The sequence below is a fragment of the Chelon labrosus genome (genome assembly GCF_963514085.1).
Source record: "Chelon labrosus genome assembly, chromosome: 9".
Taxonomy (NCBI): Eukaryota; Metazoa; Chordata; class Actinopteri; order Mugiliformes; family Mugilidae; genus Chelon; species Chelon labrosus.
In genome coordinates, this window is record NC_140359.1 from 7,662,532 (window position 1) to 7,688,696 (window position 26,165).

General features: G+C 40.8%; 1 protein-coding gene across 1 annotated transcript; it reads right to left on the bottom strand.

Moving 5' to 3' along the window:
• Positions 1–3: 3 nt before the first annotated feature.
• Positions 4–14,100, bottom strand: chfr (checkpoint with forkhead and ring finger domains, E3 ubiquitin protein ligase). The gene is made up of 18 exons (XM_084550862.1): positions 13,043–14,100; positions 11,960–12,082; positions 11,202–11,301; positions 10,800–10,909; positions 10,646–10,705; positions 10,333–10,530; positions 8,461–8,538; positions 8,088–8,253; positions 7,793–7,947; positions 7,525–7,687; positions 6,565–6,767; positions 6,241–6,357; positions 5,893–5,976; positions 5,528–5,598; positions 4,689–4,776; positions 4,426–4,533; positions 4,252–4,324; positions 4–2,925 (listed from the first exon to the last, which is right to left on the bottom strand). Exons 2-18 carry the CDS (start codon positions 12,063–12,065, stop codon positions 2,883–2,885), a joined length of 1,923 nt encoding a protein of 640 aa, XP_084406988.1. The 5' UTR covers positions 12,066–12,082; positions 13,043–14,100; the 3' UTR covers positions 4–2,882.
• Between the last annotated feature and the right edge of the window lie 12,065 nt (positions 14,101–26,165).

Here is a 26,165-nt window from a genome sequence, read left to right on the forward strand (position 1 = left end):
TAACACTAAGAAAAAACCAGAAGGGAACAAATGTTAGTCAGTTTGTACTTCGAGCTATATCAGTTTTTTAATTTGTTAAGCAACGGGCAATCCAGATCTATATGCATTTCAACAATACAACATACAGGGTAAAGATATATTTAGCAAACTCAAACATTTTTCTCAACGTCCACAAATAACAATCTCTGCACGTCTAGTGCTACTCTAGAGTGATTTAACTACAAGTCAATTATAGTCTAGACTAATTGTAAAATAGTGCATTGAATACAAAGTTTACAGGCATCAGTAAGAACTTACATCCCTCAGTCTGAGAGATGCAGGTCCAGGTTTTGTTGTGAATGTGACTGATGCCTTTTCAGTCCCATATCCCTGGGACCTGTGATGAGGTAGAATGAAACCTGCCTCTTGCATACTGCTGAGCAGCTTGGTCCAGACTTTTGCACACAAAGTGAGTAAATATTCGCCTTAGTACACAACATAAATGCCCCCCTCCTCCTCCCAAACACACATGCACATCACCGTAGGGAGAAAAGCACTCCTCCAAAGCCTTTTAATACCAATTCCTGATTGGAGCGGTGTTGGACTTTTGTTGGCTTAGGGTGCCCACGTCTCCTGTAGGGAATAATTAAAAACTCAGCCACTCTGTCGGGGGATCAACAGGGCTTGTGCTGAGGGCCTGAGCTGCTAAGGAATGCCAATGCGGACTCACCATGACTGAAGGGGTAATAAAAAAAATAGAAGAAAAATAAGGACAAGAAACACCTAAATCACCTTGCAAACAATACAAATTAACTCAGAAGTGCCCATTCGCAACCCCATTTTTGCATGAACAAGTACAATGAAAACATGACAGGCTACATTCTGAAGTAACACACACCGTTTCCATATTTGCCATGCCAAATGTTACAAATCCAGTAAATTATTTCTCAAAATGGACAGAATTTCCTGTTTGCATTGCCCTCTCTGATTAAATACAAGTCATTTTGGAATGAAACTCATTTGATTACAAACCTGATCAGACCACTGACATCCCATACACAGGATACACAGAGTACAGCTCTTTTACAATGTTTGCCTTCCATCATAATGTTGTCGACTTAAAAAGAAGTCTTTAAATGCGTGAGACAAATATGTGCAAATATCCTCGTAGTTGTACAAGAAAAAAAAAAAACAGCTAACATTTTAAGTTTACATCTAAATCAAATGCAACACTAAATACACATTGACAAACAAGACCAGTGTTCGTGTGTGAAATCACACAAAATGTCATTTTCTGCTCCTCCATTTTCATGTCCACCAGTCTTTTCTACCCCCTAATAACAGTGATCCTACAGGGAAAAATGGGAAGGGGAGCATCAGGACTAATAAATCTCAGTATATAAGGCCTCGGGAAACTAATATGTGGATGTTTTGACTAAATAAGGCAAAAAAACAAAAAAACAAAGGCTGATTTGTCAAATTGTTTTTACAGTAGACGCCAATGTTTGCCGTGCATGTTTGCATGATGGGGACTTTCTGACACTTGGGTGATGATAGTCATAACTGAGAGGTCAGTGACAGCTTTTACATTCTGAAACAGAACTGTACTTTAAACCACCAATTGAAACAACAAAACAGCAGCTTGGAGTACCTGAGGAACCAGCTAAAATCCAGTCAAATCCAACCCACTGATCAGCTAAGCTTTAACATATATAACTGGAGCACCAACGACAACAGAAACCACTGTTGCATTTGCACAATTCTTTAAACTGTTCTGTAAGTGTATGACATAAACATATTGAAAGATTGCTGGTTGCTTGGCATTGCAGTCTGCGTTCCTCCGTAGATTCTCCATAGAGTAACATTTCATGACAGATTAGCCCTCACTATGAAGCTCTGAGAAAGTATCCTTACTACACTTTAATCACCTTGGAGATGATTATCCAGAGCAAAGCATACAAATGAGGCCCCTGTGCCCTCTGACAGCGTTACAATGACCCCCTTCCCACAGACATGAAATCACACAGGATTACAAATCTACCCCCAGTACGTGAGTGCGGGGCTTTGACGTGGCTTTTTGCCCTTGGGAACACAGTAATGCCCGAGAGAAACAGGAAAAGTCCCTCAGGGTGGTGAGGCGTTTTCATGTGATAATAGTGTTTAAAGTTAGCGGTCTGGATTTTGTTACAAACTTGTGCCTTGGCGGACAACGGCGCAGCTGCTCTTTGATGAACTGTAATATTACTGATCATTTTACAGTTATTCATCCGCATTATGCCGTAGGAAGCCCTGGATTGTAAACTCAGTATTTTAAATTTAAAATACATTGCTATTAAAGAAAGTAAATAAACAACAGGTCTTTTGAGCCTTGTTTACCAAGGCTAGAGGTGGACATGGCAGACAGCACCAACAGCTCACTAACATTTTTAAGGGTACGTATATGGCCTTGATCCATACAGATTGCCTTACTCGCTCTTAATCTGAGAAGAAAACGTATTTGTTCCACAGGCTGGAGGACAAACATTACAGGAAGCACTAGTTAACCTTCCACATAAATGAACTGCTCTATCAAAAGAGGACTAGTTACCTGGTTAAGCCCGATGAATCCATGAGCAACAACAACAACAAAAAAATGAATCTCAGTTTTAAATGGTGGCTGGTGTAAATCGCCCACCAGGTCAGAAAAGCGTCTGGAAACTTTACTAAACCGTGAACTTTAATGTGCATAGCCTTTCACACTGGCCACTATTGTAAATGGACATTGATTGTAATTTCTGCATTATTGCATAAGGCAGTTAGCTATGATGAACAACAAAAACAAGACTGTGTTTCTCAAACGCACGAGATGCTCAGTTATCTACATTTGACACCGGTGGGGGGAAGAAACGAATCACTCTGGTCCTTTAGCTCTTGAAACGCGTCTGCTCACATATGTGGTTGAATTTGCTGAAATTAAAAGAAAAAGAAAACCACATTAATTGTTGCATGTAAACACACAAAGCCAAACAGACGACACGAGCTGATCCTTTTAACTGCAGACATGAAGAGCTACGCAGTACAAGTGAGTTGATACGATGACTCCTTCTAGTGGTGGAAGAAGTGAAGTACACGCATATGGCTGGCACCCACTACCTCCCATCTCTGCCATGTTTGTCTAAAGCAGTCAGAACAGATTAATGACTCTACCCAAATGCATTGAGAACTGACTAAGTTGCAGGTTTTAAAGAATCATTGCCTAAATACGAAACAGACAGAAGTAAAGCAAACTGTAGATGAGCAGAAATGTTCTTTTTGAAGAGCAGTGTGTTTATCCTTCCACTATACCATGCACACCATGGTTGCTCAGTGTTCTTCTGATGGTGGATTCATAACATTAACAATTGCCAATGTGAGAGGGGCCTTTAGTTGCTTAGAAGTTACCCTGGGTTCCTTTGTGACCTCTTAGACTATTATGTGTCGGCCTTTCGAGTGATCTTTGTTGGTTGACCTCTCCTGTGGAGGCTAACAGTCGTCTTAAATCTCCTCCATTTTTTCACAATCTCACTGATGATTTGTGGATTCCAAACTCTATAGAGATGGCTTTCTAACTTTTGCCAACAACACCATGTCTTTTGCTGAGGTCCACGTAAAGCTCCTTTGTTTCTGCCACCACACACTTCCACAAACGTGTTGTGAAGATTAGATTGCGACAAATCCCTGCCGTTTTAAACAAAACAGGGTACTGAACAACACTCATGCCTCATTACACTGATTGGAAACACTTCTGAACGCATGGACTCTTATTTGGTCTTGTAATTAACTTGTGCACCTAATATTACACCTCACAGATATGTAATATTGGCTCATTTACCTTCATAAACAAATACACAAGTATAACAGTTAATTTGTTTTGTTTTCGTTTAATTGGGTTCTCTTTGTGTACTTTTAGGACTTGTGGCCTGTGTGCGTTTATGCATTTATATTTTCATATAGAAATGTATCAAGTATTAGCTCTAAAGTGTATACAGATGGAGCTCACAGCACAGTAATAATATTTCAAGAAAGGATATTTTTCACTAGTCAGCAGCATTTTTTAATGACAATATACAGCTGCTGATGAGCTAAAATTGTAAATGACCTGAAAGACAAGCAATGCACCGTAATGATAATAATGCTAATCCACAAGGATACATTGTGTTTGTGATTAAGTTGCCAGTACAAACAGTAATTTCATCAAATAACCACATGGGAGCCGCAGCCTGAACCTAAATGAGTTTATGTTATTAGACTTACATTGCGTGATGCGCCTTCACCTGCGTACGACAGTTGCGGCCCCAGTAACAGTCAGGACGAGATGTTACAGCAGCTGAGGACAGAACAAACAAATGTTTGGATGGAACAAGAAAAAAAAAAAACACCAATACCTTTGTCAGTGTTATTTCAAATAAAGATGGAGAATCTTCTGACCTGGCAGCTCAGACGGGGGGATGTCCTGTCTGTACTTGTAGGCCAGCTCTTTGAATGCTCGCAGTCCGCAGCAGAAGCAGAGAATGGTGTTTGGAGAGATACGAGAATCTGACGGGGATAAGGTCAAATAAGACTGAGTATTACGCCTCTCTTTTTCTTTTTTTTTGAGTGTCAGTGGATTTGTGAAAACTCTCCAGATGTGTGTACATCAAAGATCAGCACTCTGTGATTGAAGTGCCTTATGTTCTGATATTAGGGCTCACCTGTGAGAAAGTTGTTTCCCTGCTGTAAGCCCTGCAAGGACTCCTGGAGCAGATCTTTCCATGACTTCCCCCTGGAGGACAGGTAGTTCTAATGGAGGGATGGAAACACACACAACGTCTAAGCATTATATATATATATGTACTGAGTATATGCTGGCATGAGTTTCAAGCATCTTACAGGCTTTAACTGGACTTTTGTAATATTGAAGGCTTATTTATCTTGGAGTAGCAAAAACAATTTGGTACACAGTTACATGAATCCATTGTGCCTAATGGTGTGTTCAGACTACTGGTGAAAAAGCAACAGGCTCCACGTAATGGAAGCCAGCAGTATGAAACTACACACTGATGCCCGACACTTCTCGCTGCTTGACAAAATGCGATACACAATAAATCAAAGTTGAGCTGGCCTTTTTTCTTTTTTTGAGTTTCTGTGATGTGGTGAGGCATCAACAAATTATATGATTGTTTCAACAGTTCCACTTCTATTTTCCATTTCCTTTCTGCGATAAAATGATAAAATGGAAGTTCCCCAGTGCTATTTCACCCAGCTCGTCCCTGCAACATTAACAACAAAAGAATGCAGCTTAGCAGGGTGTTGCAGCTGTTTGTGGATTACCATGTGTGTAACGGACATTTTTATGTGGATGACTATTTAATGTTAACAAACGCTTAAGCAACACTTCAAACAGTGAGTTGCAGATGTTGTAGTTTTGTGCCTTCTGTATCAGTAATACAGGATGTAAATAACAAACCCTTGACTTAAACAAGAAATGCACTATAATAAACAAATAGCTGGTGAACAAGTAGTAAAATATTTCAAGCATAATCTATCTTACCTGGAGGACCTCTGATTCATAGTTATTGTTGTTAAGTACACCATCCAGACATTTGTCAGTCAGGTTGAGCTCTGAAGGAAACAAGGCACTGGATTTTAGCTGCTAAACAGACATTTGCAGTGCAGTAATGGCAATAATAAAATGTTTTAGAAGCTACATCACTGAGGATTTGTTTTTAGGGCTGTAGGTTTGAATTTCTTAAAAAGTGATTAAACTATGAGGACAACAACCACTTGTATTTAGAAAGTATTCAACAATCAGGCCCTTAAATTTAAGGCCACCAGACCCTCCAACAAATCCCATAATTGTCAAAGTTCAACAATGAGACATCACCCTGAGGCTGTTTTGCTCTAACGGACACATACCACTAAAATGAGCCAGACAGCCTTGACAGCCAATCCTCTGGCAACCCCAGTACATATGACAGAAAGGTCGCAGGCACTGCACACCTGTCAACACACAACACATCATACATTTGACATGAATTACAGACAACAATGTAGCCATACATATACATGTTGATGGCTGGCAAAGTATCAGATGATTTTACAAGGCATACCTCCAAATTTATATATGATTTGCTTATACAATCAATGTGGAAAGTTTCCCTTTCACGTAAATATGTGAGTGAAAGTATAATGTCATCAGCCACATTCAATTAACACAACCATCACATTAGTGTAGAGGAACTACCGCATCTAGAGACCACTCACATTGTTGAGCAATAACCTGCTGGTTGTTTAGCTCAGCCCGTCTGTCTGGCATCGGCTGGAGGCAGCAGGTGCAGATGAGATGGCAACCTTGAGGGGGGCAGCGGTACTCCTGAGGAGCTGCAGATGGAGCAGGAGCAGAAAAACTATTCAGACAGGAGTTAAGAGGTGAAGACGTCAATGGAGGGCAGGGAGAACTTGCCATGTGTGAGAATGCGGGCTTCTAGACAAAAAAAACAAACGTTGCAATTTTCTTTTTTGTATTAAAATGAATTAAATTCTGTGGAAATGAAAACTTTAGCTAATAATCTCTCCTTCTGTAATCACCTGGGGGAAGGTCAGACGATGTTGAGGGCTGCTCCCCTGTGGAAACTGCAGACACTTCCTCCTCGGCTGCTGGTTTGGCTGGTGGAGGAATAGGCGGTAGAGTTGACAGACCGGGGAGCCAGAAGTTTGATCTTGTGGTAAACAACACTTGGCTGACCTCCCTCCTGTAGCCAGGACACTCCCTGCACATCACTAAAGGTTGACTGTGGACAAAAAAGAAAATCATGAAATTGAGACTTTGTTCACTGTAACAACATTATTGCACTCTCTATTATCCATTGGTCCTGACGTGTGTCACTGACATTAATAAGAAGCATACTATGTATTATGTCTCAGATTTATGGGGGACAACGAAGAGCAACAAAACAACTGTGACAAACTACAACGACGTGCAGGACATTTTTAAAAAGCTATGCTGCTCCAGATGTAATATCAATATTATTTTTAGTCAACTAATTTTCCTGTTGCTTTCTGAAGGAATTACTTCCCGGAGTAATGACAGCAGAACCCAGCTGAAATATTCCTCTAGATTTTTCGCTTAAAAAAAAAGAAAAAAAGAAAAGAAAAAAACACTACGTTATGCAGTAATTTAACTACTCTGCTGAAGCTAAAGTCAGACACGTAAGCAAATCCAGTTCTTGAATGAGATCAGGGAGTTGTTGTAAGGTGACAGGAATGAAAGACAGAGAGTAGTTTGTTAATGACAACCAGCCTGCTGGATCAGTGCAAAGCAGCACAGATACTGAGCCTTTTCATTAACCTCACAATAGACAATGTACCCTGCACACAAAGACGACAAGAGCATCAGCCTCGAAATGATAAGAAGACATAAAGATTTAAATGTATGACAATAACAAGACTTTTTTAAATGAACTGACTAAATTATTAAAATACTAAGAAAAAAAAAATCAGGTGACAGAATATGCAGAGATTTGCTGCAAATAGAGCAGGATGATTTACCTTATGTCTGAGGAGTCACTGTCGTTGTCAGAAAGCTCAAAGAGGTAATCTGAACTACCCTCCTCATCAGAGAAAGAGCGCTCAACTTTTGGCTGCAACATATCCTGAGTTATCTTGTTGCGGCTGTCCATGCTCTTCATGTCCTCCTCACTGCGACACTTTTCTGTGAAACAGAAGAGAAATTGAGGCTAAGCAGGTCTTCCTCTCTATCACATCAGCTCTGTGCAATGATACAGATGCTACCAAAATTATCTTTGTCTGTGCAAACCTGGGTGCTGGATGAGGTAGGCCTCCACCAGGTTATTGAGGATGTGATTCTTACAAATCCTTTCCACAGGGCAGCGGCAGGTGGGGCAAAGAGATGAGCGTTCCATCCAGCCCGAGTAGCAGGCAGCACAGAAGACATGCATGCACGGCTGCAAACTATAGGGAAAACCAAGAGACAAAGAATTTAAACCCACACTCATTTGATGGACATTCTGCATGTATGCAAAGTGGTCAAGCCCCCCAACTTTGTATCTGTGCAGATATCTGTGTAGTTGCCAAAGCCATTGAAATCTTACCTGACACAATCATGCAGCAGGTCCTGGCAAATAACACATGTCAGGGATTCTTCCATCTTGTCTGTCTTGGCCCCTTCCACTGGGGCTTTAGACAAAAGATTCCTCTTTGTTGAACCGGCCACTTCTGTGCTGGAGGTGTGTGGCAGGCCCAGATCATAATCTTTATCTGTAAACACAATACCTGTATATTACTCACTACAGTAAATCTGGGTTTTGGCAGTTTTCAGGGTTTATTTCTTGCAAAAATGTTCCAGGCGAATACGACAGAAAAGAAGGTTTGGTGAGTGAACAAACATTAGCTCTGATGAAAACCTAATAAGAGGAATTAAGAAAATACAGGTTAATCCCTAAATTTAAAAAAATGATAACTAACCATCATCAGTTTTCCTCCTCTTAGTTTCTGGTTCCAAGATGTCTGTGTCTTTTTCATGTGCAGGGGAATCCACCTTAGCTTGAGAAGATAAAAAACAACAGATCTGGGTCAAATAACGCTGTTGAATCTGCTTGATGTCTGTAGCTGATCGAAGAATTCAACTAGGAAAGTTTAGATAGGTCAAATAATATACTTCGTAATAATACCAGAAAATAAATGTTATATGTTATATCAGTATTGCAATGTGGTGACGTATTTACTGTTATTTTAAGCAGAAAGTGTCCTTAGGCAAAGCATAAGCAAGCAGACAGACTTGTTTTACATAATGCAGTCTTCACGGAGTTGAAGTTAGTTTAAAGTTCAGTATTGATCAGCTGTAAATCAGCAGCAGGTCTGTTTCCATCACGGACTGGTTTCAGAGAGTTAATTTAAAGAGGAGCAACACAGCTCAGCCTCTCTGGCTGCTCCTTCAACAATATATGAATTAGTCATCTATCACACAGTAACAACCAGCTGCATGTACAAATCTACCCTGACCACAGCAGATGAAATGTTTATTATATTATCATTTACAATAACATTTTAATAAATTCCTTACAATATCAGACTACTAAATAAGGACGACACTCAGATTTAAATATCTTAAGGGTTTTATTTTAATACGGCAAATTGTGCAGCTACAAATGCACACAAAGCTAAAGTAGAATGGAAATATGCCAATAGCATCTCTTGCCAAGACAATCAACATAATTCTCATGTCTGTCCATTAAATATGAAGCTAAAGCCAAGAACAGCACTTAGCACCAAAACAGCAAACAGTTATCCTTAACCCATTCAGACCGGATCACGCATCTATGCGTAGTTACCATTAAGGCCGGCAAACGTGTCTGTGTCATTTTGAGCGTTGTCGTCTTTTTCGAGGCACATGGCCAATTATATGCACTGTGATTGGCTGAAATATTCTTGGGGTGAGTGACAGAGATGCTTAGGAATTTTTTTTAAACTCATGTGACTAATAAAACACTTTGTGATTGGTCGAAATAAGCCTACACGTGGAGTATGTTTTGGTCGAAATTTTTAAACACCGTGCTAGCGATCCGTCACGGCTGACTCAAGTGAAGGAAGTGATATTGACGAAGTAATTGAAAAAATAGATCTTTACTGATTTTCAAAATTCTAAAAATGTTTGGTGTTTATTGATTTTTTTTAAAAAAAGCCAAAGAAGTAAGCTCTCAAATGCTTTTTATCTCATGTTTTTATCTGCTACAGAGCCTGAGAAATTAAGGTTTTAGTAAGTGTTGACATATTTTGAAAAACCTCAGGTTTTGAGAGGGGGTTTACAGAAGAGTATTTAGGCATAAAAAGGCCTTTTTTAGCAGGCGTTTTAGGCCTAAATGGGTTAATGTGTCCAAAGGTAACAAATCCAATTAGTTAACACATTATATCTTATTTGCTTTAATCTGTGAGTAACAGACTCCACATTGGTGGCTCAACAAGGTGTTACTATAGCCATTAGACTATTTCTGTGGTTACCAAACAGCAGGTACACCAGAAAGAGCCTCCTAAAATAAATATTAAAGTCACAGAAGACTCCTCCCACCAAAGTAACTCATCCTTAAAATTTCACAGCTAATATACATATTTCATAAAGAATGGGGCAATTGCACAACATTTAACAGAAAAATATGATAGTTAATTTGCATTAAGATGAAGAAAAATAAAATCAAAATTTTTTCCACGCATCACAGCATTTTCTTTTATGTGCAACTGAGCTACTGCGACCAAGCAATTTCCCATGTGGATGATTAAAGTCTATCTAGGTCTAAGTCCAAGTCTCCTCTCCCTTAAAAAGTATGTTAGCAGAGAACCTACCAGAGGCAGAGGAAGCTGCAGTTGCCATGGGTCCAGAGGAGGAAGGGCTCTCAATACAGAAGTGAGAAGTGGAGGTGGAAGGCCGAGGTTCCTCCTGAGCCGGATCCCGAAGCGCCTTCATGAGCATTACAGGCTCCACAGAGAAGGACATCTCTGCATCAGGAACAGGAGAAGGCCAGTGGGCTGACCTCTCCAAGCCTGAAGTTTAAATGCAGAGCAGAAAGTTAATAACGGCAAAATAAATGAAACGTGGGGAATAAAGTGGTTGGCTTCATATATAGATTTGTGGGGAATTACCTGACCACACACTTACCATAACTGTCTTGTGAAACAGCATGCTCCATCATGACTGAGTGGTAAACGTAGGCGATGTCTACAGGGTGACAAAAGGAGATGCAGTCTGTCTTTTGTTCTTATACATTCATACAACTATATCATGCCTTGGGAGCAAAAAATGAACACCTTACTTTGTTCCGGTTCACTTTTCCTGTACACAAAGTAGATGACATCGCCACTTTGCAGAATGTGAGTTTGCTTCTTGACCACTTTGGACATGTTGATCACTGTGCCATTAGTGCTACAGACAAAGAAACAAGTGACTGGATTTTTCAATATGCACCGTTTATGTTTTATGTAAGGATAATAATAAAATCATACACTTTTCAAAAGAAAAAAATGGCATACACTTTCAAGCCCTTTTGCCCCCCCCCCCCCCCCGCATTCAGTTTATTTAATTTAATTTCTAATTAACGGTGCACCACAGAGCTTAGCCATTATCCGGAGCACTCCATTGGGAAACAAGTGTATGATCCATGCAGTGCTCTGTAATGCAGTCACAATTCACTGATGAACAATTCAGCTTATAGTACCTCATGTCTTCAAGCCACACCAGCCCTGAGCTTTCATCTTTCACAATCTTGCAGTGCTCCCCTGAGATGAGTTTATTGGCTGGAAACGACAAATAGCATCCTGGCAACAAAATGATAAAACACCATGAAAACCCAGAATGGACATAATATTATTTTGACAGAAACAACCCAGTTTTTCTGCTTTTTTTTGTCCGTGCTGCAGGAGCATGCTGGGTGATACATGTATCTGCTTAAGTGTCAGTAATTCTGATCTATATTTTAAATGAATACATTGAAATGTCAACCTGGTAACTGAAACTGTGTTTTTGAATCCGTCATTGTCCAGACATAACCAATTAAGTCTACTAGCTTTGCATTGCAATAAAAAAAAAAAAGTAGACCCCCAAAAGCTCTTGGAAACAAAGAAAACACGAGGGAAATATAGCCCTCACCTATTCTTAAGCAAAACCCATTCAAAAAAAAATCTACTTAATATTCTGCACACATGTTCTCAATGGACGTCTTTTGTTCTCATCACAAGGGGCTGTCTAAGTTTGGAGCACTAAAGAAGGCTTTGTATTTTCATGGGGGAGGTTTTAAAAAGGCTCCAGACACTGACAGCAATATCTACCAGCAGGACTATCTTTTGTTAACAGACATCACCACATTTAGAGCGTTTTAAAAAACGTTAACCAATTATTATTATTATTTTTTTTTTTTACGTAAGATTTCAGGCAAAGACAATATGCTGTTGCTCATTCCCAAACATGCACACTAACCTTTTTTTCTGCCAACAGTACACTCCCTGCTGAAAAGCAGAATAGTTTCACTGGAGTCCACTTTGACAAGCTTCCCCCATGGTTGTCCTCTTCTGTAGTTGTCCATGTTCCAAAATGTCTTTTCTGAGAATTTATGAGAAAAAAAGTTTATGTAGAATTTCCTAATTTAAACTCAATTATGTTATTGCTCTAGGCACGTGTTAGGAACATGGTGGAAAAGAGAAAGTGATAGTAAACTTAATTATTTTTAGCGTGATGTGATCAAGACTTTAAATGCCACACTAGCTATTCACGAATAGAAGCCAAATTGATTCTCACAGTACTTTATTAGGTTAAAAAAGTGTACACACTCCAGTCCAATGCCCACATATCCTTTAAATAAAGAACACTAACTCTTTAAAAATGTAAACAACCAGTCATTCTTTATTTCGGTTTTCATCAAAAATATCTGCTTGCACTTATTTATGTAAAATGTGCACATAAGGAACTGTTTCGGTTTAAGGAGGGGGTTCCCACGATCCTCTAAAGCCAGTCAGTCTGCAAGAAACTGAATAACAGTGCTAAGTTTCAGCTGGATTTTAAATTCAGTGACGTTGGACATGTCGTTTTAATGTAAGCCGAGTTGACAAATAAACTGTGTAGAGTCACGAAAGCTTTTGAGCAACGTTAGTAAAGATAGAGACCCTACCAAATGATCGTTTCTACATTAAACCTAAAGAGTTTTACATCAAGTTTGGCGTAAACCCATTTGGGGAAAACCGGACGACACCTAGCTAAGACTGGAATTTCTGACGCTTCCTAGCTTTGGAGCTTTAAGCTGTTAGCTGTCTTTCCTTTCAGGCGAACTGGGTGAACGTAAAATTACTTTAACATTCATCTATGAGTGTGGCAAAACGTTTCTGCCGGATATCATCACAGCTAACGAGAACAAACACAACTTCGCTGAACAACAACACCAAGCTAACGCGATTGTTAGCATTAGCAGTCCACCTTACGTTCAACAGGAAAACGGGAATACTCAACAAAACTACCAGGAGTGTCTTTAACGCTGTTCTTATCTCACGACAGAAGCCGCAACTTTACCATCAGCAGCGTAGTTTGTTGTCCCAGGAGCTCTGTGTGAAACAGCTACTCCTCTTCATGTTCCAGTTAGCGTTAGGCACCAGACGCACTTCCTGCCAAGCACGGCGTTGACATTACCACCCGTCATCAGCTGATGGAGGAGGGGCAGAGGGAGTTAGTGGGACATTTGTGTTCATTGAGGCTGGGGTCCTCATCAGACAACGACATGATTAAACTCACATGCTGAATTTCATTAAGAAAAAAAGGTTCCCTGATACATACATTGGATTTAGTGGTTCAAATACATTAGCGAAGTTCTTATATCATTGAGTGTTTGGAGGTGCTTTTCTATAGTTATACCGATCAGCCATAACATTAAAACCACTGACAGAGGATAAGTAAATAACATTGACCATCCTGTGACAAAGCAATGTTCTGCTGGGAAACTTAATTAGACATGTAGCACCCACCTAGACCAGACCAGACACCCCCACCCCATAGCAATGACACTCCTTGATGGCAGCAGCCATCCCCGGCAGGATGCAGCCTGACACAGGAACACACACAAAAACGGGTTAGAACTCAAAAAATCATTAAAAAACAAAACAAACAAACAAAACACAGCACAAGGTGTTGACCTGGCCTCCAAATTCACTAGATCCCAAACTGATCAAGTATCTATGGGATGATCCACAGAGGCCCCTCCCCTCAACCCATAGGACCCAAAGGTCCCCACTAACAACATTCTGTTGCCAGACACCACAGGACACCCTCAGAAGGCCCATGTTCATTCTCTGATGAGTCACAGTTGTTTTGGAGGCACAAGGGAGACCTACACATAATGTTATGCCTGATAGGTGTATATGTAGTAAATGTATCTCAGAACAGTACCTGCATCACATTCATCTGCGTCTGTGACACAAGAACGCTGTGCAAAATTCACATTCATAGTCTCAATGCGCAACACTTAGGCCTAAATTGAATTGCTGTTGCCTTGTTTAGTGTGAAATATAATGAAATATACATTTATATAGTTTATACCCACTTTATTATTATTTATAAAAATAAATCATTAAAAACATCAGCTGAGCTCCTCTCCTCAAGTGACTGCGGCACAGTAAGCTGGTGATGTTTGCCACCTTGCAGACATCCCACGAGGTGCCCAGTTCTCTTGGGGGATTTCTCTCCCATCCACAATCGACATAATGATATTTCCAGGTCCAGCCAAATTTCAGGCACACCTGCCTCGATGTTCTCTGAAACCTCAGGGATTTCCTGAAATTGCCTCAGGTGCTGCAGGGTGGGCAGCATTCCTGCCACTTTGGGGTTGTGAGAGCCACAAAGACGCAAAGCACAGATGCACACACTTTTTTCTGTGACATCATCTCCAGTGAGGAAACTATTAATAGTTATCTCTGACTCTGCCTTTTATGCACATCGCTAATTTGCTCACCCTCAGATAAGTCAAGCTGATGCGTACTCCCATCATCTGGACTTTCTTTTTTTCAGGCTTACTGGTGGCTTCAGCTCTTAAGCACAGTTGGAGTCTTCAGTGGATTCAAAGGAGCAGGTTCCTCTGCTAAGTTTGCCTCAGACTTAGAGGAAGACTACCACACTGCTTCACCTCTGCCTGGAATCCAAGTACTCCTTTGGGGCAGCATCTGGATTTTGGATGAGTTGTTTTTCTTCCTTAAGATCTCATCCCTGAAAAAGTCCGTCAGTTCAGCACTTGGCTGTTACAACCTCCAGCTGTCGGCAAAAGATGTTGAGGAAATGGATAAGGTGCTCCAGACACTTGTGGTCATCTTTCCTCAGAAGCCGACGGATGCAGTCTTAAATAATGACATTCTCCAGCTGCTGATTTTTAAACAGAGGGACTATAAATTTGATATTTGGAAGCCAAGTGTCTTGGCTTCATTTGGCTGCACCTGCATATACTCAAGTAAACATGATTATTCGACTTTGGTTTAAAGAAAAAAGCAAAGCTAGCCTCTTTCATCCTGAGTAAAGTACCTGAAAAAGTAGATTTTTTTGTGTAGTCTCTGAATATAACTGGACCCTGTTTTAACTTAGTTCCAGAAGACATTTCCAAAGCTGAACATGACAGCTGTTCTCTAGTGGAGGAAGACTGTGGGACCGATTCCAGAAGAATGACTTTTAGTGGACTTTACAGGGAGTTTTTTTCATTAACACAGGAAAATGGACATGCAACACCAAAACATAACCCTCACAATCTTATAAACAGAACAGCATGTGCAGGATTTTCTAAAAAACAAACAAAAAACAACTTACTTTAAACTGACCAGGCTGTTAACCAGTATTCATTTGCTGAGCCGTGTCTCAGGAACGTGTCTGTTGAGGACAGCTTTAATCAAACCGAGGTTTGGTCTCTTCTCATTATGTGCACAAGGTTGAGCAAGTTTGGAAGGAGATTCTTTTCTCTTAAATGGAGAGGTTTCCCCTGGCTCAAAGTCAGTTTAATTTTCCTCTGAGTGCCTGAAGATTTGGAGCTAGCCTCCAACTGACTGTCTCTTATCCATCCCTGCTGTCACCGTTTTCTGCGTGGTGGGTGTTTTGTTGGCAGTTTGATATGCTTTTTCTTGATGGAGGAGACTGGCTCCTGCTCAAAACCCAGCACGCTCCCTCTGATGTCACCTGTTTTTGATCTCGTGGTGGATCAAGATCCTCTGAGAGTCTGACAGAAGAGCAGACACAAAAGCAAAATTTACCTTCTTTTTTGTCTTCTACATGAAGAAGACATGAAAAGACAAGTCGTTCTCAAAGGAAAAGTGTTTTACAGCTAACACAACAACAACTGCTGACAGCAAAATAGATGATCAAGTCATCAAATAAGCCTCATCTTTGTCCTACTGGCTTCAGAAGGACATATACGTATGACCAAGTAAATGTAAAACACACCACATGTATGTACCACTGATCGGCCACAACATTAAAACCACACACGGAAATTCACTAGATCCCAAACTGATCAAGTATCTGTGGGATGATCCACAGAGGCCCCTCCCCTCAACCCATAGGACCCAAAGGCCCCCACTAACAACATTCTGTTGCCAGACACCCCAGGACACCCTCAGAAGGACCATGTTCATTCTCTGATGAGTCACAGCTGTTTCAGAGGCACAAGGGAGACCTACACAATATTAGGAAGGTGGTCATAATATTATGCCTGCATTGTTATGCCTGCAGTGTATATACAATAATTATGCATTTCAAACAGTACCGTTATAATGATTAATTATAATAGTATGTGACAACTGAGAGAGAATATGTCATAATCGGTCTTTTGTATCTAATTGTAGGCCATTATCTGTTAATATGTAGATCATGAACACACACACACACACCATGCAACTGTGTACATGACTAACAGCACACAGTTCAATATTGACTGCACTTTGCTGGTCACAGGGTACATAGCGCTCAATACTTGTGCTTGTCAGGAGGAGAACTTAATTGCTGGTTTTGGTCTTCTCAGCCTCTTCAGCTGCTTACATACCAATACAATGCAAGGTTAATTTTTTTTTTAAAAGCACAGTTAATATAAACTAATCACTCCTTGGAGGTTTAGAAATACAATTTTGAAAATCACAGAGTACAAGAGCAAGCTTTGAAACGTGTCTAATACAGTAATAGCTCATTTTGGTTTTGGAAGTACAACAAACACGTTTCCAATCATTTTCAAGGAAGTGACAAACCTTACAATACCACTAAGAACTTTACATTTTTTTCATTTTGTTTGTGTTGAGGCAAATACTGGTATATAAACAGGTGACATATTATATATTTATAGTAGGTTTATGTAGAACATATACAAAGTAATTTTAAATTTGAAAGGGACTAATGATTTTCAGAATGAGGCTCCATTTAAAGCTCTTAATGACCCATTATGTGTCTTAAAGAAATGGTGGAATTACATTCGCTGTGTCCATAGTAATATAAAATAAGTAAATAAATAATAAGTAAATTTGCTCAAATACTATTTGCATTCAGTTACTGTTGACAAAATAGACATTTCTATTTCATGCATTTTATTGTCCAGTAAACTTCAGATGTAAACAGTGTACTTTTCACTCCACTATATTTTTGTATTTCTTCCATATTCTCCGAACTTGTGGTCAACAAGGTCAACGTATCAAGATTATAAATTAATTCATCTTTGGAGGTCCTTGGATTTGTAACCACAGGACAAAACAGTCTAACTTTATACGAAGCGAGTGACCAGATATCACTGTAACAAAATTAAATGTGCTCAGTGGTGCATCAGTACTATAATACTGTTGCAATTTAATAATGTCACATATAAAAATGTATGGTTCACCAGCACTGATTTTCTGTGGTTTGCTCATTCCAAATTATTTTTACATCGCTGTCTTAGAGCTTTTACTTAGCTAAAGGATCTGGGTTTAGAGATACATGTACCAAGAAACTTGCCAGTTTAAGTAAATAGATGGTCTATAAAAGACTCATTAAAAACAGAGCATGATATCTCATATTTCAGCCGGGAAAGGAATTCCATAAATATTAAAAAACTGCATCAAGAATATTTAAATATAAGCACTATAAATATATATTTACATATTGCATGTGTAAAGGATGAGGTTGTGGTGATGGAGGGAGCTGTAGCAGCAGGAGTTCCGATGATGTTAAATAGCGAGAAGTGTTGGGATGTACTGTCTGCTCTGTATTAGCATGATTTAATGTCAGTAGTTATAAGACAGCTTATGAATAAACCAGTGTGTGATTGCAGAGCGTTGCCTGAAATAGTTTTACTTCATATGTTTACGTATCTTCATTTTGCAATATATGTTGAATGTTGTGTTTGTCTGCATTTTTACATACTGTATTTTTATAGTTTATGTTTTAAGGAGCATAAATGCAGAGAAGAGCTGGACAGACAAGTCAGCATGGGGTAACACTGGCAGCTCAGTGGTCAGCTTTGTGGTTATTTTAATTATTGCTTCCAAATCCATATCAACCCAAGTCCATCCAGTCTAGTTGACAAAATTTGTCTAGCAATTCAAAATAAACCTGGTGTATATTCACTAAGAAAACAATTCATAAATTACATCTCCTACATAAAACTATAGGAAGGAAAAACATCAAAGTATATGCTTTCTTTCTATGTAATATTCAGATGAATTTATATATATATATATTTTTTACAAGTACTAATATATTTAAACACAGAGTCTTAAGGAAAACTCTTCCTTGATATAATACATGTCCTTTATATCCACTATTGTGTTGTTTTTCTTGTGGTTCTTTGTCTAGCCATTTCTTTGTTGTTGCTTTTTTGAACCTGAATCTGAAGAAGGCGTTCGTTCTGTTAAATTAGCAACCATGTTCAATCTAAAAAGACAGTACTGCTTCTAGTTATTGACCATTTTCATATGTCACGTCTGTTTCTTTACTCACCATCTTTATAAATCCTTCTCTCATTTCCATGCATTTATATACATAATAGTACTAATGTGCATTTACTATGGCCACAGAGAAAGGCCCCGGGTTACTGTTCATACTGAAACGAAATTCCACAGCTGTTTTCACAGAACCACTGACAATTTTGATATAGGTTTTCACAGTCCAATTACAAGTGGGCTGATCTTTCTTGTTTAAGAAAGGCCGTGTCTCTCTAATAGAAACAGCAAACCAGTCCTTAATGCAGCACTAATCCCAGCAAACCTCCATCTACTCCCGGGCAGTGCATTATTAATGGGCAGTGTGGAGGCTGGTGAGCACCGGGGCCTCTCCTCACTAATGCGTTCATTCCTCATTGTTAGATGCCTGGTGAGGAAAATGCGCGCACATGCTGCCTATTCAGAGACTGATACCTACAGGCGCAAACCCACCCATCCACCCACACACACACACACACATGCACAAAGGTGCGCCATTCATGTAGAATATATTTGAGGGAAATTATTAGACTTTGAGATTCACAGACATTCAGTGGCGAACACGAAACCTCCACAGATCCTCTGATAAGGTCACAGCAGCAAATTGAAAGCAGCTTATTGAATCCCATGCCCACGCTCACGTCAATCAGCATTTCCTAATTGGATCAAAGATTACTTGTGGCAGCTGTATAAAACATCAAACGAGTAATTAAATGAAATAATGAGAAAATAAACCTTAATGTTGCCAAGTGGGAATGGAGGCGAGCGGAGGAACGTGATTTGGCTGTGTTCTCTGAAATTATCTCTCTCCGGCTCGGGCTAATTGCTGGAGGATGTCCTCTTAACTGAGTGTGAAAAGCTGTGTCTAATTACTGCAACATTAATCAGGCATTAGCATGTTATCACAAGGTTAACTTATCAGGAGGGGCCCAGAAGCAGCTGGAGGTGCCATTCATCCACGGTGCACTGGGCCAATTGGGCCACAAGGGGTAGTGCTTGTTCTTCCTATGAATCATTACTCAACCCCCTTGAAGCTGCAAGACGAAAAATCAAAGGCAACCATGTTGGATTGGATTTAGCGAGCGTGGAGGTTTAGTGATTCCACAGTGTGGAATGGGAATGTCCCCAATCAATATCAACCATTTCCTGCTCAGTGTGGAGCTTAAATGAGTATGTATAACCTCGGGGGATTCACATTTTATTTTGGCTGTAATTTGTTAACATCTTACTTTGCACAGACGTACCAAAAGATAGCTCTTTACCATACGCCGTATTAGGAATTACATGGCTTGAAAGAATTTGCAAAATCAATGGCAAGCAATTGTGTGCTTGGGGGAGCGGTTAAGGCCAATGTAATGAAGATTGACTGGACGGTGATTGCATCCTAAATTACCCCACAAATCCAATATGAATACAGATAAAACACCAGCCATAACAGACTGTTGTGAAATATAGACAGCCACCGCCATAATAAGCAGCATAGATTTTTGAATTATTATAAATTAGTTTAAATAATGTGGCAAATTTGTGTCTGTAAGAATTCAAATCATGTGTCTTGCCCAATTTTTGGAAAAGCTCACTGACAAACATGCTCAGTGTCAGAGCACAAAGGTGAATGTGCAATTGTGAGATACTGCATGCCAAATGACCTGCATGTGTGTAGATTAAAGGTCATTTCTGGCAGCAGGCTGGTCCTATGCCCTGACTTCATTACCAGCAGCTCCAGAGTGGTCTCATCAGGATTCCAGCAGGGACGACAAGCCCTACCTCCAGCAGCCCTGCCAAAGGCGCTCATTTGTCAGAGAGGCATGGAGATCACAGGCCGACAAATCTCCCACGTCTCCCAGACTGTCGAGCTCTTTTCCTGCATATCAAAGACAAAAGAACAGAGCTGGAGAGCGCGAGAGCAGAGCAGCCATTCTATTTAGAGATGGTCCGCAGTTTAAACCCCCCGAGCGTGCCCTTTGAAAACGCCTATTAGCCTGGGTGAGAGAGATTACAAGCAAATAAAATTACATTCATTGTGATATTTGATTTCATAATACCCCCAGAATTATAATTACACCGCACTCGCACTTTTCATTTACAAACCATTCGGCGACAACAAAGAATCAGAGATGGGAATGAGCAGGTTGTGCATCCAGTGAGTGAGCGCACATTATCAGACCTGTTTCACTAGAAGTAACAATAATGGGAGAAGAATGGAGACACTAATAAGAATGTAATCAGGTGAGAGAGTGGGATTTAATGATATGGATCATGGGGTTTTATTTTTTTCTCTGTCACTCTTTCGGCGCGACAACAACGGAGCATTTTGAGGAGAAAAATCCTTTCAGACTCTGAAATGTGGAAGCGTTTTTCATTCTTTTTTTTACAGGCCTGTTTCTTCCTAAGCACCATAAGGGTTAAATCCCCCATCATAGCTCAGCTGCAACCTGTCTGCCTGTCAGGGTTACACCAAAAGCACAATGGTTTATTACAGGGGGAATGTGGGCATATGCTGTCTGGCTTAAACCAACAAGCAGAAGGGAGGAGATAAGAGACATTCTTGGGCGGCACAGAAACGAGACATGAGAAGGAGCCAGCATGATAGCAGTACTTGTTGTTCTGATGTGTTAAATAGCTGGCCTTCAACACCCCAATCAATCGCTGAGAGAGCCACTGTGTAGCCAAGGGTTGTGTGAGATAGCCAGATGGCTGAAGCCAATGGAGCTTTGCCTGGTCTCTTGTGTCACAGAGGGATGATCATGAACACAGACTGGACAAAATACGTGCAGCACTGCAGCCTCAATGTTTCCCAGCGCTGATCGGCTCAAGTATGTTTCAAAATGTAGACTTTGCGCTAATCAGCAACAGAATAACAACAAGTCACCCCCGAAACATTCAACAACAATAGCTGGTCTTGGGTGGCTATCTAGTACGTTTTTTGTTTTTGGCTCGCAACACCGGCTTGTCTGATGTGGTAAGTGTCACTCTAGATCTCAGTGGGTGAAATAATGTCTGCCATTGTGCCATTTGACACAGGAAAGTGGGAGGCTGCCAATACTGTAAGGTGCGCATACAAGAACATCTGCGGGACAAGACAAGCATTTTGTGCACGCTCCAGAGGCCCGCATTGACTAATCTGCAAACAATCCGCTCTGCAAGCCCCATTGCAAGTGGAAGAACAAGCCCCTTAAGCTGTGACATTAACGAACACAGCAAGATAAGATAGGGTTTGTTATCTCAGTGCATGGAACTCCTGCCCAGATAGGAGATAAGAGCTTTTCAAAGCATGTTTGCTGCCAGATGAATTTCCAAAGAATCATAGGAGGCGGGGCTAAAGCCAGGCCTGGAATGCTGAGAAACCCTGTTGAACCCAGTCTCATGAGGAACACGACACTGCCCCTTCCCACCTTAGTACAGACACCTTTGTTATGTTTTTGAGTGAACACTCTTCTTGATGGCATATATACGGTCTAAAACATGCAGCCATTCTGCGAAAAGCACAGTGGACCTTTCTTAGCTGAATGAAGTAATAAGATTCGAGAGAATAATGCCTCAAGAGAACGACCTCACGCATGCAAGCTGAATGCCTTAATGTCAATGTAAGAAAAGTGTCTCTCTTTGACAGTGATGCCACACTCGCTGACAGTATGTTCCAGATAAACACTGTACAAATCAACATATGGCCCTGTTTTCTGTCTGTAAGCATATTTAGTTCACCACTGAGTAACCAAAGTGTTTCCATACATGACTGGCCACAAGTGCCAGACAAAACTGGCTTTTAATTTTAAAGTCCTCAAGTACCTCAAATACCTGTTCATGGCCTCACTTGTACACAGAAAGAAATTATGCTGGTGTAATAAAATCTGAAAATAATTAGTTTTCTTAAAAAAAATAACATAAAAAAAAAAATGAAAATTTGGCAGGCTTCGGGACCATCAGAGATAATGCAAGTGGAAATGCAGCTTGTGTTTATCTTTTATTAATGTTTGCCATTACCTGGGGCTTCCGTTGCTGTTTGGCAATTTGGAAAATGATGCAACTGTAAGCAGCATAAGAATAATTTCATCATCTTTTAATATTTTGCAAATTGCAAAGCTGATGCTTGCTTTGGTGACAGAATTTAAAAGTTACTGAGTCATCGCTGATTTTCAGAACATTTTATGCCAAAACCATTTTCCCCACCTGGATTTTTCCTGCTGGCGCTGCAGGGGTTGAACTGTGGTAACACCTCTTTTGTACAGAAGCTTGTTTTTGATCATTTTTGTTGTGATGAAACAGAATCTCTTTGTGGCATTTTTTTTGACTATCAGAAATAATTTTAATATATCAAACTTCAGTCAGTTTGCCAACATACACAAGTTGGAAGATTCCAAATAATAAAAGGAACTACACCGATCAGGCATAACATTAGGACCTAATATTGTGTAGGTCTCCCTTGTGCCTCCAAAACAGCTGAGGGTGTCCTGTGGTGTCTGGCAACAGACTGTTGTTAGTGGGGGCCTTTGGGTCCTATGGGTTGAAGGGGGGGACCTCTAAGGATCATCCCACAGATACTTGATCAGTTTGGGATCTAGTGAATTTGGAGGCCAGGTCAACACCTTGTGCTGTTTTTCATATTTTTTTTAGTTGTTCCTAAACCGTTTCTGTGTGTGTGCCTGTGTCAGGCTGCATCCTGCTGGGGATGGCTGCTGCCATCAAGGAGTGTCATTGCTATGGGGTGGGGGTGTCTGGTCTGGTCTAGGTGGGTGGTACATCTCTAAGCAACATCCACATGAATGCCAGGTCCAACAGTGTCACAGCAGAACATTGTATTGTCAGTGTTATTTACTTCTCCTGTCAGTGGTTTTAATGCTGTGGCTGATCGGTATATATCTGTAAACTACCAAATCTACAAAAATCATCCCACCCTGAAGAAGAGCTGAACACATTTCTTGAGCTGGTGGTTCATATGATCAAATACCACCCCATTACTCATTAAGGCTGAATGCAGATGCTGTGCTGTTAAAGTGCTGGTGGTCTTGAGGCTTGGCTCTAACAGAACACTGACAGTTTCATTTTTAAGCTCCATGTTTTCAGTAGGCCTCACATGGTTTTTATGTGGAAAGATAGGATGTTTTATTTTTAAATGTGTTATTAATTCAGAGGTTGTTAAAACAACTCTTTTTTGTCAATTTCATAATTTCCGATTGGAAAGGAAATCCTCACACACGGATGCCAAGCACTAGGTGCAGCATCTCTGCCAGCGTCAAACTGAATAAATGCCTATGAAAATGCCCACACCACCAGAGGGGATGGACTAAATCGTAATTCTCATTCCGCAGCTTGGAAAAACTTCCGCCTTCCCGGGTGCCAACGGCTCTGAGGCGATCCCAGTGATGAGCCAGGGAACGCTCTGCTAACTGAGCTCTGGAGAAATACGGTCACGGCAAGATCCATATTCAAATAAACTTCACTCTTGGCCCGTGCACACAAGCCATGTTGTCACCAGCTGGCAGTGCCTCTCACCGCCCCTTCAAATGCTGAGCCACTTTTGATTAACGTCTCTATGGCTAATCATGTGCGTTAGCTGTGCCAAATTGGACGAGGCATGTATGGCCTCCGTTTGCCTTGAAATCTCTTATTTTTTTTAAACTCATTTGAAGCATTTGAGAGCCTCCCTTTACACCACCCACCCCCTCCCCTAAGTCTCCTCTTGTCTTGTGTCCATACATAGAACAGAGAGGGTGGCGTGGCGGCACCGTGCCATCCTGCGGGTCCCTGAATGAGTGGACTATCACTGCCAGATGCACCCAGCTGCATAAATGTTATTCATTTTTTATGGCTTGTGTACATAATATGGCCAGTGTGGGAGATTGTGAGGTTCCACTAAAGGCTGGAAAAATCCTCTAAATTGAATCAAAGTGGAAAACTTATTTTGGCTGGTGGCTTCTTCTGGACCTCCTTCTTTTCCATCTCCCTTAAGTCTCTTCTACTCCTCCCTGTCCCACATGGCGCTCTCTGAGGTTCCTCTGTGAGTGATTTGCAGTATATTCTTTTGCAGTATATAGGTTGCCCTGGTTGATCTCCTTGCACAGCAATGGTGTTGGTGTGAGAGAGCTGGAATATTTGTCATAGGTCCAGAGGTGCAAAGACATTAGACAGCACTTTGTCACCAGGGTCTGGAATTCACACCATTTGGCTGTTTCCATGTCAGCTCCTTAACCACTGACTGGCCTGGTTTCTGTCAGCTGCCTCTCTGTTGACATTGAGGGCTAAAAAAAGATGGCAACGTGAAAGGATGTATGCAGCTCGCCTTTTTAGGTGGTCAAAACAACATGCAGTCTACAAAGAGTGCTGCGACAGGGATCCGCTGCCAAAGCCCTCGACTTGGTGCTCTCTCCCCGTAAATCCACAGTTCAGATATAGTGTAGTGGTTGAGAATGACTTTCGTCAGGGTCTGCTAACCCCCGCAGAGAGATGGGCTTGAACTCCGAGCAGAGCCACAGTCTCCCAAATCACCAGGCCCAGCGGAGGCCCCAGCAATCCAAATGTGATCATGGCGGGGGCCTCCCGTCTCATTACCAATCTCCATTTCAAAACAGCCTTCAAATGGGAACTAATGCATTAGCTCTCGCTGGGGGAAAAAGTCTAGGGAGCCACTACATAGCGGCTCAGAAACGCTTTCATACATGTTTTATCAGCGGGAGAAGAGTGAGCAAGAGAGAAAAGGCGCTTGGACCGAACCATTCATTTGTTGCCCATCTTATTAGCCTGGCACTGTGTTATTAGCTGCCATTGTGCTCTATAAAAGCCCCTTAGGCCTGTTTCACTGTTCGCTGAATCTGGGGTGAGCTCTGTGCCAAGCGCTTTTTGGAGGTATTTGAGACCATGAAAATTCAATCCCAAACCCTCAGCATTGAGGTTTCTCACAGATAAATGAAGGGGATTAGAGGAACAATAAAACAATGTCTTACCTCAGATACCACCGTATCCTATTAATTGGGATTATAGTGGAAAAAAGCGTTAAAAAAAAACACCAACCCACAGTCACTTTTTTTTTGTGACAAGATGTTACATGAAGTCGTGTCATGGTAACAATGTTCCATCAAATTATGAAGAAGTAAATATAGAAAATCATGAACAATCCCATCAAAAAAAAAAACCCCAAAACAAACCAAACAAAAAAACAGCCTGGATGGAACAGCTAGAAGAATAGCCGTGGAAAGGAGCTGACAATTGCAGACGCTGTAATAATCCACCTTGGGTTGGATATGCTAGGCAATGTGTCAATTGATTCCCCATCTGATGATGGACTGTGTGCTGAAATAAATTGACCTTGCCAGACGATGAGTGAAATTGATGGAGCTTTTCATCTCCGGAGGGCCGTTCCACACTCAGCCGTAAAATGGATAGAGCATAGGACAGAGTGATTGAGTCGGGGGGGAAATTTAAGGTGTGTGTTTTTCTTCCACCAAAGCTTGCTTGGTAAATAATAGTTACAAGAAAAATCTCTATGCAGTAACAAGTACAGGGGTTAAGTACCTGTTGACTAGATTATTAGGACTAAAAGCACACAGTGCCAAAGTGAAGCCGGCCACTGACAGATGCTACCCGTAGGAAGAATATGTGGTTCAATTACCAGGAACCCCAATTGAAAGTGATAGTGATTTAAGTCTTCCCAATACGCCAGCCACATTCTGGCAAACAGTCTTTTCAAGGAGCCCTTTTAAAAACCCTGCTGGAGTGTGTGAGACACAGGA